The sequence below is a fragment of the Ursus maritimus genome, unplaced genomic scaffold (assembly GCF_017311325.1).
Source record: "Ursus maritimus isolate PB19 unplaced genomic scaffold, ASM1731132v1 scaffold_7, whole genome shotgun sequence".
Taxonomy (NCBI): Eukaryota; Metazoa; Chordata; class Mammalia; order Carnivora; family Ursidae; genus Ursus; species Ursus maritimus.
Genome location: NW_024426885.1, coordinates 53,230,780 through 53,244,405, shown reverse-complemented (window position 1 = coordinate 53,244,405; position 13,626 = coordinate 53,230,780). Strand labels below are relative to the sequence as shown.

General features: G+C 40.2%; 2 protein-coding genes across 5 annotated transcripts in view; one reads left to right on the top strand and one right to left on the bottom strand.

Annotated features, from left to right (window-relative positions):
• The window catches only part of ASCC1 (activating signal cointegrator 1 complex subunit 1), a 92,840-nt gene extending 92,505 nt beyond the window's left edge, over positions 1-335 (bottom strand). Inside the window, exon 1 of one of the 3 annotated variants that reach the window (XM_040623859.1) lies at positions 205-335. The gene's annotated coding sequence lies outside the window, so the exon portion shown is untranslated. The remainder of the gene's footprint in view (positions 1-204) is intronic. The other 2 variants (XM_040623860.1, XM_008696011.2) reach the window with 2 other exon arrangements.
• Positions 7-12,719, top strand: ANAPC16 (anaphase promoting complex subunit 16). 2 transcript variants are annotated; one of them, XM_008696009.2, is made up of 4 exons: positions 7-137; positions 4,459-4,627; positions 10,853-10,927; positions 11,890-12,719. In XM_008696009.2, the coding sequence occupies exons 2-4, from the start codon at positions 4,486-4,488 to the stop codon at positions 12,003-12,005; spliced, it is 333 nt and encodes a 110-aa protein (XP_008694231.1). In that variant the 5' UTR covers positions 7-137; positions 4,459-4,485; the 3' UTR covers positions 12,006-12,719. The 2 variants fall into 2 exon arrangements, with proteins under 2 accessions (XP_008694231.1, XP_040479795.1); XM_040623861.1 differs by lacking the exons at positions 7-137; positions 10,853-10,927.
• Positions 12,720-13,626: the final 907 nt, after the last annotated feature.

Below are 13,626 nucleotides of genomic sequence, written 5' to 3'. Positions count from 1 at the left end.
GGGCGCCCGCACGCCGCCGCCGGCGCGGGTTCCTTCTGCGCGCGTGCGCGCACGCCGCCGTCCTCGTCGTTGTAAACGCGGCCGCTCCGGCTGGCCCTGGGGGCGGGACTGTAGGGGAAAGTGCCAAATCCGCTGAGGTAAGTGGCCGAGGTCTCAGGGACACTCGGGAGCTTAGTGGAAAGGAGTTGATCCCTGGGATCCTACCTGCAGGGACTAGTAAAATGGAGAATATAGGAGGAAAAACTGGAGCCTACTGCAGAGGGAGTGTAAGAGGAAATTTCCTCAGGCCGCGCCGGACTGGGTGCGCATGCGGGCCGAGGGCTGGCGCCTGCGCAGTCGCACAGCGCCGGTGGCGTCTCTCTCTTGGGACCAACCCGGGAAGGGGGAGGAAGTGTACCTTGGAGTCAGTTCGGAAACCGCTGGCGTTCTGCTCCTCCCCTTTCCAGCCCCTTTCTAGCCACCCCATCTGGTTTCAGCTGCAGCTTCCTTTTGGGTGGCAGTCCAGCTGTTTAAGTGCAACGATTTGTTGATGAAATTTTATGGCTGCTTGTAATAATTTGCCATTGCACCAGGGTACTTCCTTCAGCGTCTTTTTCATAAGGAGACTTCTAAAGGGAGGATTCTTTTTAAGAAAATAGCCATATATCCGATAGGTAGTAATGTTTATGAATACGAGGTCATCCCTGTCATACATGAAGTAAATGTTTGATCAACCTGTCGCTGTGGAAACAGCCATACTGTGGACCCGCAACGTAGCATTGCTCTTCTGTGGGGATCTCAACTGCCAGTAGACTCGGCTCCCCTTAGAGGGCCAGACCCCAGACTACTTCATCATGAATATGTATTCGTTAAGCAGGATTTTACTGAGCCCGGCAGCCTAGTGTGTGAGGGAGTTGTGTTAATACTGTAGATCTGCAGAATGAGGAAGAAAAAAAAACAGTAATGGACCAGCCTTCATGACACGCCACTTCTCTGTCCCACGCATATAACCTTTGCTGAGCCACTAGCCCTGTGTTTTATCATTTGTTCGGCATTCATTCAGGAAACGTTCTAATCCAGGTTCTGTGCTAGGCCTCGAGGGTCGAAAGAACTTGTTCCCCATTTCCGAGATCAAAGAGTTCTTCCCAAACTCATGAACCTTAAAATGAAAGAGTGAAGTGCGTTAATGGAGGGCATTTTCCCTCTTCCTGAGCAGATCCTTTCCCCTCTAGGAGCTTCCTGATTCTGTCAAATGGGAAGAATTAAAACTTTTCCCATGAGTGTGTTGGGACATACTATGGATGAAAAACTGGGATCTGCATAGGGGGAAAAAAGGATTCAGGAGTAAATATCCGTTACTGGTTTTGGATAGCTGATATTGTTGTTTACTATGCTCATAACTATTCTAACTGCTTCAGGTATATTAACCTTTTTGACACCTTTATGAGGGAGATACTATTATTATCCCCATTTTAGAGATGAGGCAACTGAGGAAGAGAGAGGTTAAGTGATTTGTCCAGAGTCATACGGCAAGCTAAATAGCAAAACCACAACATGAACCCAGACAAAGAAGCTTCAGAGACTGAACTCTAACCGCTAGGCTGTTTTACCTCTCACATGGCACATGATATGCCCACAAAGCCATTGCTTGAAGAATATCACAGCATGTATGCTAACGTTTCTATAGCTCAGTTTTGTTTGATTATAAAATGAGGGAATTGGATTAGATGACCTTTAAGGAATTTTGTGGTTCCTGTGAAATGTTTAATTCATTTAGCAAACATGTATTTAAATCAACAGCTACTTCGTATAGGCCAAGCATTATGTTTGGTTCTCATGATCAGAATTCCTGCCTTCATAAAGCAGTTACAAAGCAGGTTTATTGTTAGTTTCACTTTACTTCCTGTAACCATCTGCTGATAACATGCAAAATTCAACGTAAGTCTTTAAAGCTAGAAATTACTGAAGTATATTATTCTACCTCAGCAGTAAACTGCTTATTTATGTAAAAGTAGCTTTGTGCTAATTATGCACTCCAGTTTTCAACCCTGGCTGTTTTGTGTATTGAATGATAGTAGTTCTGAGTTTGAAAGAAAATGGGATGAAAGGGAATTCCTTTGATTATACCCAGTTTAGAAGTCATACTGTGTCTAGCCTTTGAAGCTGTCCTCACTCTGGCAGTCCCTAGGGAGCTCTGCTGAGCAACTGATTTCAAAATATAAAGTATCCTTTGCATTTGCAACTGAATAGAGCATTTATCAAGGTGTAGGAAAATAGAGTTTTAAGTCTTAGGTGAGATATATAAACAGTTCACAGTAGGTTCTGCTCTGAACTGATGGGAAATAAGACCGAGTACCTGTTCAAAAGATGGCTAAATCATCTGTATACTTTGTTTGAATCCCAACAGGAATCCACTTAGAAATTTAGACCAGGTCCATTACTGCTTAAGTTCTGTTTAAAAGAGCATTTAAGAACCTGTCAAGGTATATTTTAAGCTAGTGTTGCCCAAAGGATTGGATATAACTCCAACTTGAAAAGTCTCTATGAATATGAATATTATTTGGAAGTTACAGAGCTCAGTGGGGAAAAAAAGGTGATCTAAAGCAAGATTGACAATGTCCTTAATCAATTTGTATTTTTAAATAGGCTGACATTCTAAGTATAGCAGTTGTCTTACTCTTCCCATATCTCACTTCAGTTTTAATCATATTACTTATGGACATATAATGAAATCAGAAACTAAACTCTGCTTCCCTGACAGCCTTAAATCATCATCACAGAATTAAGGAAACAGAACAGCCGGCATTTCAGAAATGCACAGTATATCATTTTTCTTGCTAGGAAACTGGAGTATGTATATATAGGATTTATATCTGCATAGCATTCCCTCATTTTTTCTATTGTTTCAAAAATAAGTTCCAACTTTTGTAACAAATGTCTTTAATTTGCAACTAGCAAAAGAAGAAAAAAATCAGCTAAAATTCTTAGTGGCCATTAAAGAGGGAAATTCGTTTTTTAAATCCTTTTAAAGTCATTTTTTTTAATTGAGCTAAAATTCACATAACATAAAATTAACTATTAGCCATCTTAAAGCATCCAATTCAGTCTAAAGTCATTTTTGAGTCTAAATACTAGAGCTGTACTATCCAGTACAGTAACCACTAGCCATATGTGGCTATTTCAGTTTTGGTTAATATTAAAATTTAAAATGCAGTTCTTCAAGGGCACCTGGCTGGTTCAGTTGGTGAAACATGCGACTCTTGATCTCAGGGTTGTGAGTTCAAGTGCCACATCGATGTAGAGATTACTTAAAAAAAATTTTTTTTAGGGGCGCCTGGGTAGCGCAGTCGTTAAAGCGTCTGCCTTTGGCTCAGGGCGTGATCCTGGCGTACCGGGATCGAGTACCACATAGGGCTCCTCTGCTGTGAGCCTGCTTCTTCCTCTCCCACTCCCCCTGCTGTGTTCCCTCTCTCTCTGGCTGTCTCTCTGTCACATAAATAAATAAATAAAATCTTTAAAAAAAAAAAATTTTTTTTTTTAAATTAAAAGACAATTCTTCAGTCACACTAATAGCCACATTAGGTTAATGGCTACCATATCGGACAGCACAGAAATAGAATGTTAGAACATTTCCATCATGGCAGAAAGTTCTGTTAGCACAGTGCTAGACCATTCTTTTTAGAAAACATAAACGTCTTAGAATCTTACATAAGTGTGTAATATAAGCTTCAATGGCAAAAGTAGTATTTTTGTTTTGAACTTATGTAAGGAATCGTGTATTCAGTACAGATCCTCTCATTTGCATTTGGGCTTTTGATTTTTTGATATGACATAGGGTTAAACCCAGCTTCTGTATTCGTAATAAACCATGAATTCGAAGATCAGTTCATGAACCATTTTCTTCCGGTTTGGGGATGCCACCAAGTGATCAATTTGGGTATTACATTTGGATGAAAAAGTTTTTAAAACATTTTTAATGAAAGGACAAATATGTATTTCCTAACCAATTCCCTTTCCTTGGGAACAGAACACAGTGTTATTCTGGAATTTTATTTGGAAAATTTTATAAGTGAATTTTTTGGTGTGGCTTTGTCAGGATATAGCCAGGACAAACTGTCCTATGAGGCATGTTGTTTTATCCTCATAGAATTTATTTCCTCAGTCAAATTGCTACCTTGGCACTGCCATATCACCCCTTCATAGCCCATAAATCACCCACAGTCGATCCCAAGCGATAGAAACAGTTTGCTAATGATACGAAGTAGTGTTTTAAGTAGAAAAACAGAATAAACATTTTCTCTTAAAATCCTGAGAAACATTTTTATCTAAGGCATCAGTAAAAAGATTGTGGGAACAGAGAGGGTAGAAAAGGGGGAGCTAATTCTTTACTAAACTGTATGCTGGATTTTATGGCAGCTAGAATGAAATGTCAGTCTCACTTCCATAAACTTGCCAATTGCTGTTTTTCTTTCTCTATAGTGAAGTGAGAATTCTGCTAGAGAGGAAATGGCTGCCTCTTCATCATCCTCCTCAGCTGGTGGGGTCAGTGGAAGTTCTGTCACTGGATCTGGTTTCAGTGTCTCAGACCTTGCCCCACCACGGAAAGCCCTTTTCACCTACCCCAAAGGAGCTGGAGAGATGTTAGAAGGTGATCTCATGCTGCTTTTTGCTGAACAATTGGATTCTGACCTGCAATGAATATTAATTGTAAAGAAGCTATTAAGTGGATTAGAGACGAGTTTGCCCTGATTTCAGCTCCACATTTCATCTCTTGTCCCCATTTCAAAATATTATGTTCAAAACACAAATCTTTCTCCAGAATCAAAATTTTGGAGCTGAAAAAGGCTTTGGAAATTAAGGAAGTCATCTAGACTCACTCAGACCCAGAAAAGTTAAAGTGATTTGACCACATTAAAGACTAAGTCAGCACTAGAACCTGGAATTCACTTCCTGCTCCAGTTTGCTTTATCCTGGCACCAGTCTGCCTCCCTATGATGAGTAGGTTTGATATATTTTTTCTAGTGTAATTAATCTACTGATAGATTAACCTCATCAAACAGGCTTTAAGAGGGAATAAAAACTAATATACCACTCTTGTATGTGAAGTTGGCTCCCCTGGCCCACTACAAGCTGGTGCTGTGTGGTTTTTCTAGCACTGGAGCTGGATTTGCATCAGATTATCCCCCATCTTACTCAGCACACATTTGCAAGCTAGCTGGCCAAAATCAGAGCACAGGCTGTAAGCATGACACTGTACTGATAACTGAAATTGATCGGATACATGTCGTTTTAGGAGCTAGACCAATAAACTCTTAATAGGGAGTATAAAAATCACCCAAAAAGCTTATTTAAATGCACCTTTCTGTCCCATTTTAGAGATGTTGAATTGGTATAGGGTGTAGCGCAGAATGTTTTGACTAACATTCAGGGGTTGCTCGTGAAAAATTGGTCCATAAGTATTAAACTGTCATGCTTTGAAAAAAGTCAGCAAAGAACCTATTAAGGATTCAAAATCTACCTGATTTTAGCACTTTTGTGCTTAGTTGTACGTTGATCTTTTTTGCTTTAAATTGCAACTTTTGGTAAGTATATTTAAAAATTAATTTAGAAATCTCTGAGAAAGGTACAAACTATAGTTATGAGTCAGCTTTTTGGGGTGAACTTTATTCATTTATATCAGGTGAAAAGAGTTTTGAGTTAAGCTGGGACATATAGAAGAATCATTTGTGACAGGGAAACATGGGAAGACTGGGACCACAAGCCTCTCTAGAATTGGTCAAATTGCAATTGGTGAAGTAAACAGTCAGGTAGTGTAGTTAGTGATACATCTGATATGTACATACTTCTGTCTTTGCCTTTTCATTTTCTTCAGTTGTGTTAACTATTTGAGTTAGTATCACTGACTGTGAACATAGTGAACAATTAGGGCCTTGTTTACCATATATGCACTAAAAATATGACTTCAGTTATATGCAGCAGAGACCTGGTACTAAGGAAGTTGCCCGCAAAAATCAAAAGTTGGAGGCACTTAAATTGTTAATGAATCTTATAGCAGCAGAAGAGGAATCAGTGTTTAACAATGGACTCTGAGATTGAAGTCATTTAAATTCTAGCTACAGGAGAAATTTAATACAGGAGATACCTCCTCAGTCTCAAAGCTATAAGCATTCTGTATCAGTATACACCAGATTGCTTGGAAACGTTAAAGAAGAAAGGCTGCTGATATTAGTCTGAATGTTGATGTTATAAAAAGTTTTAGTTCTGTCCATTTTTATTCCATCCCAGTGTGCTTCATGGAAGAATGTGTTGGCTTTCTGTTGTAGGATGAATTTCTATTAGGTTTAAATTCAAAACGCAGTTTTCATTCCGTTTCTTAGGTTCGAAGTTTTAGCCGAATTTTAAAGCTACTTACACTGAAGAACAGACTGAAAAATTAGAGATGGTAATCCCTGAACTATCCTAGTCAAATCAAGAATGTTAAATTGAAAAAGAGTACTCCTAAATGAAATTTAATAAGGATGTTAGATTTGGAAGCATCTTCTGCCATGTTGATAGGTGATGCTGTTATACAGTTAATCTAATGCACATGTACCTGACCGTTTTTCTTACAGTAGTTTAAGAGAATATGCAAATGCAGGAGGAAGAGTTGCCTTCTCAGAGTAGGGAAGAAAAGCAATCAAGAGCCAAGGTTAGATACTGCTCATAATCTTAACAGGTTCAACTGGATCTTGTATCCTCCTAAGTCTTAGGATAAGAAACCCAAATAATGTACTTAACCTTATGACTTAACTTTCTGGTGCATCCAGTCTCTAACAGACACCTCACATAAGCAACGTATACGCAGTCCCCTGCTCACTGGTGGTTTCACTTGGGGTTTTTTGACTTACCATGGTGCAAAAGCCATATACATTTAGTAGAAAGCATACTTTGAGTTTTGAATTTTGACCTTATCCTGAGTAAGCGATATTTGGTACAGTACTCTCTCGGGATGCTGGGCAGGAGCAGGGAGCCACAGTTCTCAGCCACACGATCACCAGGGTAAACAACCAATACACTTACAACCATTCTGTACCCATACAACCATTCCTGGTTTTCACTTTCAGTACAGTATTCAATAATTTACATGAGATATTCGACACTTTATTATAAAATAGGCTTTGTGTTAGATGATTTTTCCCAACTGTAGGCTAATGTAAGTGTTGCAAGCACGTTTAAGGTAGGCTAGGCTAAACTATGATGTTTGGTAGGTTAGGTGTATTAAATGTATTTTCGACTTGGTATTTTTAGCTTGGGATGGGTTTATCAGGATATAACCCCATCGTAAACTGAACATCTGTACAGTAGTTTTCAGCATTCTTCCTGCCCTTGGCGAAGATTGTCCTCACCCAGTTTAGTGAGCAAATTAGAGACTGCCTTTTAGCCCAGAAGTAGCTGAATTTTAGTGATATCATAGACTACTTAAGTATAAATTATCTGGCATTGTCTAATTTCCTGCTGTGAGGTAATACTCTTTTAAATGAATTTGATAGCATCCTATTTATTGGAGTTGGCATGATGTTAGATTTGGGTAATTTACTGAACTTTTCACTACTTAATAACCTTTGCTTGTCCCTTAAGAGGAAAGCTGATGCATTGCCTTGTGGTGTGTTACAAAGGGTTTGATTACAATTTCTAAATAGAAGATAGATTGCCCCAGGCTGACTCCTCTCCAGAGAAATTCCAGGCTTTAGATTGGTGCAGATATCACATCTAATAGGATGTGACTAAGAAGCAGTGGACTTTGTGGTTAATACAGAGCCGCAAGTCAGCAAAAGCGTGTCCCATAGGCATACAGAGTGGCAAAGTGATACGCAGCTACCTTTTTGAAAGATTAGCTTACATCTCTTTGCTTTGAAGTTCGTTGCCAGGGGAAATATGCAAATGTTATAACTTAAGCATTTTATCCTAATATAGTACCTGTGATTAAATGTAAGTGGGAGGTAGCACTTGCAGGAGCTTCGAAATACATCTTGGCCTGATCCTTATAGCCCATAATCCCCACTGCCTTGCATGAGATCCTAAAGTTCAGGATCAAACTACCTGAGAAGTGGGCTCTAATGCTCTATGCTTTGCTCTTTCTAAAATAAAACTTGAGTTATAATTTGACTCTTTAAGCAAGGGTATGAATAGGATAATGAACACTGGCATATTTACATAATAAACTGGACAGTCAGTATAATACTGAGTCAATCGAAAATAAAAATTTTTTGCTCAGTTTAGATGATCTACTCACAAATGACTTCCATTCAGCCAGAGGAATGAGGGAGGGAGGACGGGATAGGATCATATACCATATAGTACAATACATAGAAAAGAGGTTGAATTTAAAGATGTAATACTCTTCCTAAGTTGTATAGCATTTTTTGAAATAATATTTTGAAATAATACATAACATAGTGCGCATACATTAATACATAGTATATTGTATATGAAAATAACTACTTTTTCATTTCTTTTTTACATCAATTTGGAATATAATGTTGGACAGAAGCAGGATGCCTCAGTAGCTCAGTCGGTTAAGCATCTGCCTTTGGCTCAGGTCATGATCCCAGAGTCCTAGGACCAAGTCCCATGTTGGGCTCCTTGCTTAGCAGGGAGCCTGCTCCTCCCTCTGTCTGCCACTCCCCCTGCTTATGTTCTCTTGCTCACTCTCTCTCTCTCTAAAAAAATAAAATCTTCAAAAAATATATAGACAGAAGCTCTCTTGGTTGTATGTTCAAGCCATTTGGATACAACACTTATGGTTTTATTTATGTTAATCTTTTTTTTTTTAAGATTTTTTATTTTTAAGTAATCTCCACACCCAAGGTGGGGCTTGAACTCAACAACCCCCGAGATCAAGAGTTGCATGCTGCACGGTCCATCAACTGAGCCAGCCACGCACACCAATCTTTTTTGTTTTTTCTTTTAAGTAGGATCCACACCCAGCATGGAGCCCAACGCAGGGCTTGAACTTGCAACCCTGAGATCAAGACCTGAGTTGAGGGGCACCTGGGTGGCGCAGTCATTAAGCGTCTGCCTTCGGCTCAGGGCGTGATCCCAGCATTCTGGGATCGAGGCCCACATCAGGCTCCTCCTCTACGAGCCTGCTGCTTCTTCCTCTCCCACTCCCCCTGCTTGTGTTCCCTCTCTCGCTGGCTGTCTCTATCTCTGTCGAATAAATAAATAAAATCTTTAAAAAAAAAAAAAAAAGACCTGAGTTGAGATCAGGAGTCAGACACTTAACCAACTGAGCTGCCCAGGCACACCGCCATTTTTTTTTTTTTTAAGTAAGCTCTAGGCCCAACATGGACTTGAACTCAGGACCCCAAAATCAAGAGTCACATGCTCTACCAACTGATCCAGCCAGGAACCCATCACCATGTTAATCCTAAAAATAACTGTCATGTTATTTTACCAGCCAAAATGGGTTTCTTCAGGAATAGCAAGGAATTGCAACTGGAGACAGGCAAGCAATGGCAAAACCATAGGCAAGTCCAGAGAACAAAGGAGAGGAAAGGGGGGAACTGGGAGGCACTATATCTTATAAACAAAAAGACCATTGGCACAAAAAACATTTTGAAGTATAGTGGCTTTTTATTGGCTGAGTGGTGACAGTTCCTCATTGGCTGGGCTGTTGTCTAGCAAGGAGAAAAACCTTTCTTCATCCTGTTGAGGTAGCAGAATAGACTTCTTTCTGCTGGGAAAGCAAAATTTGCCTGTACTTGTTAGGGTTTGCAATTGACCAGGATTGTTAGGGCCTGAGAGCTCCCCCTTCTGGCCTACTGACTCCATTTCAAATGAGGTTCCCTTTCTTTCTACAACCAGGACTTCTGAAATAAGGTCAGCCTTGTGTGAAACTCAGCATGAAGCCAATATGTGATAGTCCTATCTCCTTGTCACTTAATAGCTGGCTGACACGCCAGCCCATGATTGATGGGTGAGTGCTTGACACCTAGTAGTGCTGGCATGAACTACCACCTAAAAAAAGACAGCTGTGTCCTCTCCCTCCATTTGTTTTAGGATTTTTGCAATAAGACACCTTCCCCAAATGGTTTCTGCTACCCTTCTAAAAGTCACATTTCCCTATATGAGCTCTATGTCTTTAGGGGTATATTTTGCCATATCAGCCCTTGTCTGACAAGAACATGAACTAGCTTGTTTCACAATCAACTTCCCAGTGCTGTTGTGACTGAATTAGCTACCTTCTTGTTGCCAGTTCTTGGCACCAGTACAATGGTAGGTTCTGAAATTGCACCATACTCTTATCACCATGCAAATTGCAGTGTTTTGGTTCAGTTGGAAAATCAAGGTTACAATTTGCGTTTACAGAATAAAATTTCCCAGCAGTGCTTTGTGATGGTCATAGTGACGTAATTTGATATATTAAAAATCAACAATAGCCATTTCCCCCTCAGCTTTACTTTTCAGAATGAAAATGATTTAGAGTTGTGATGTGCCTTTGTATTTTGATAGCACGGGAGCCACGTGGCCAAATGTGTCTGATGTCAGTGTTTGCCTGACATGCAGAATAAGAGAACATTAAGAAACTCAGGTTAGGAGGGGAGAAATGTTAACCAGGACATCACACTGAGGTTTCTTATTTTTGTTTTTTTAAACATTATTTTTAAACTCTGAAACAAGTAGAGGGACTGTTATAATATTCTAGGTATAGAAGAAATAGCTTTTATAGCAGAGCACTGTTCGTTCTAAATAAAACAGAAGCTCTCCTTGTAAACACTGAAAGCTGGACCCTGAATGTGAAGGTGGGGAAAAGAATAGGCACGTTTACCTGGTTTATCAGAAGCCGTGAAACCCTTAGAGCACATTAAAACTTTTCCTCTTCTGTTTGTAGATGGCTCTGAGAGATTCCTCTGCGAATCCGTTTTCAGTTATCAAGTGGCATCTACACTTAAACAGGTGAAACATGGTAAGCACGTGAGTGTTGTGTACTAACTGTGAGAATAAGTTCGGGGGGGGGGGCGAGGGAGAGGAAGATTCAGAAAGATCAGTGTGCTTTGTGACAAAAACTAGAACTCAACAAGGCTGTTTAAGTGAGCTTTCTAAATTACCTGCAGACAAAAACATTCTACAGTCTTAAGCCAGACAAAATGTCCACATTGAGGCTCAAAGCTGAAGTCAGAAGGTTTAGTTTCCTAGAGTCAGTGCTTCCTACTCGTCTTGTGTTGCTTTTTCCTCCTCTCTCTGAAACCTTTTGTTGTTGTCCTCTGCTGGTTACCATCATCATCTTCATTCTTCAAGTATTTGTGTAATACCTTATGGTCTGTCTGCACTCTGAGATCCTGGTCGCACCTTTTCTGTGGCCTTTGTTTATGTGTCACGGAACTATGTTCCCCCACCAGACCATTTCTCCATTGAAGGCATAATGTGGGAGGGAGAGCTGCAATGGCCTAGAACTGTAGGAGTTTAGTACACAAATCACTATGGCATAGAGGATGCATACTCTCTTGTTTTGTTTTTAAGATGTGATCTTCTAACATAGAATAAGACCCTAACACTTGAATATTGAGGGAAAAAATCCTTCTAGAAATTATTTTTTTTAGATGTTTATCTTTTTTCTTTAAGATTTTATTTATTTATTTATTTTAGAGAGAGCGCACAGGCAGGGGGACGGGCAGAGGAAGAGGGAAAGAATCTCAAGCAGACTCTGTGCTGAGCACGGAGCCCAATGCGGGGCTCAGTCATTGGGCTCAGTCTCATGACCCTGAGATCATGACCTGACCCAAAACCAAGAGTTGGACGCTCACCCGACTGAGCCAGCCAGGCACCCCTTTCTAGAAATTATTTTTAAACCACTGATCACGTTGGTGGTTGGTGACTGTCTTGTGGGAAATATGTCGTATTATATATTGCCTCCTTGACTCTTTACAGATCAGCAAGTTGCTCGGATGGAAAAATTAGCTGGTTTGGTAGAAGAGCTGGAGGCAGATGAGTGGCGGTTTAAACCCATCGAGCAGCTGCTGGGGTTCACACCCTCTTCGGGCTGACCTTGCTGGGATGGTCAGCTCTGGTGCACAGCAAGTGCAGGGCCAGCGAGGGACTTTTCTTACAGCATACGCAGCGGTCCAGAGATTCACAGCTCCATTGCTGAATTGTTAATTCACATCCATACTTGTTTTCTCTGTATCTATCCACAAGCAACAAATACTTAAATGTGTGATTTTGCAGGGAAAATTTTTGTTTATTTGTTTTTAAAAGTATTGAGAATCAGATTAAGACAATCGGCATCAGAGAACCGGAGGTTTGGGTTTAAGAGATATTTATAAAACTTTACAAGCCAGGTAGGACACGTACTGGAATTGGCCCACTGAATGACGTCTCTCCTGTCATTCATGCAGTGCCTAGAATCCTCACCAGTCAAATCCAGGATCAGGATGAGGAGTTACAAAACACAGTGTTTCTGACCTAAAACAGTTCTTCTTGCAGATGAATGTGATTTCAACTCAGGACCTGTCCAAATGAGGAATTTTAAAATGTTCGGGTTTTTTTCTATTTTTAGACATCTAATTCTATAGATTCTAACTTTTTCTAACCTCTTCTAGACATGCCAAATACTGGCAAAAATAATTACTTTTTGAATGTTGAAGCACTTGTAAAAATAAATCCGTGAGCAAAACCCTTTTAAACACAGAAACCCTGAGTTCATCTTGTCGGTGGGCTCAAGCAGTTCTGTAGCAAATAAACCCTTTGCAAGAGTTCCAGATTGGTTTCTTTATCCTTTCAAAGTCTCAGGGATTTGGAATAGGGGGAAGAGGTCAAATTACTTTTTATAAGAAGGGAATCTAAAAACATTTCTCCTGAGCAAATGATAGATTTCCTTTATCTCAGGGATATTTGTCTTTACAGAAGTATATGAATTTAGTAGGTTTTCACACCATGATACGGAAAAACCTGGAAAGCTAAGGGATGGCCTTTGTTCTCCCTCACTGGACCCCCAGTGTCCCCACTGTACAGTTAGGAAAATCATTTATTTTAGATCATATGCTAATTTTGCCTTGATAACGTTTGCCTTTCTCCTCCTTGATAACTTGTACCTGACCTGCTTACAGTTGCTTAATTATGAATAAATACAGTCCCAGTAGCAGTTGGCCCTAATCTCAGGAGTTGGAGATGTTGAACACATGCTACCTGATAGGGACGTGGTGACCACTGAGTCAGTAATCTGACTCACAGAGTCTGAGCACAGGGGTGTTGAAGAGCCACTCATGGCCACACAGCCCAGGCAGAAGGAAACCTTGGAACTTGGAATAGATTTCAGTTGATTGATAATTCAGCCCACTGCTCTTCTCTCTAAAGCACATCAGAGCACAAAATGACCAGCCTGCAAACACCCGTTTCCATAATAATACTGCTCAACCCAAACAGCTTACATATTTAGAAGCCACTAAGTTTCCCGATGTACTTTTTAGCACCCACCATCTTGATGATTACCAAAAGAAAAATAAAACTCACTAGATGGCAGCAAGCCTGCAGGTGATATTTCCAGTGACAGTTTAGAAGCGATGGCTCCCTTGCTCTCATTTGTTTCATTTGCATAACTGTACAGCACAGACGCTGCATTACCTCATCTTAGCCTTCGGTATTGGGGCTTAGAGAATTTTTTTTCTC

Coding starts and splice junctions, on each gene's coding strand:
- ANAPC16 (XM_008696009.2), top strand. CDS start 4,486: ATGGCTGCCTCTTCATCATCCTCCTCAGCTGGTGGGGTCAGTGGAAGT. Junction 4,628..10,852: donor AGCTGGAGAGATGTTAGAAG/GTGATCTCATGC, acceptor TTCTGTTTGTAG/ATGGCTCTGAGAGATTCCTC. Junction 10,928..11,889: donor ACTTAAACAGGTGAAACATG/GTAAGCACGTGA, acceptor GACTCTTTACAG/ATCAGCAAGTTGCTCGGATG.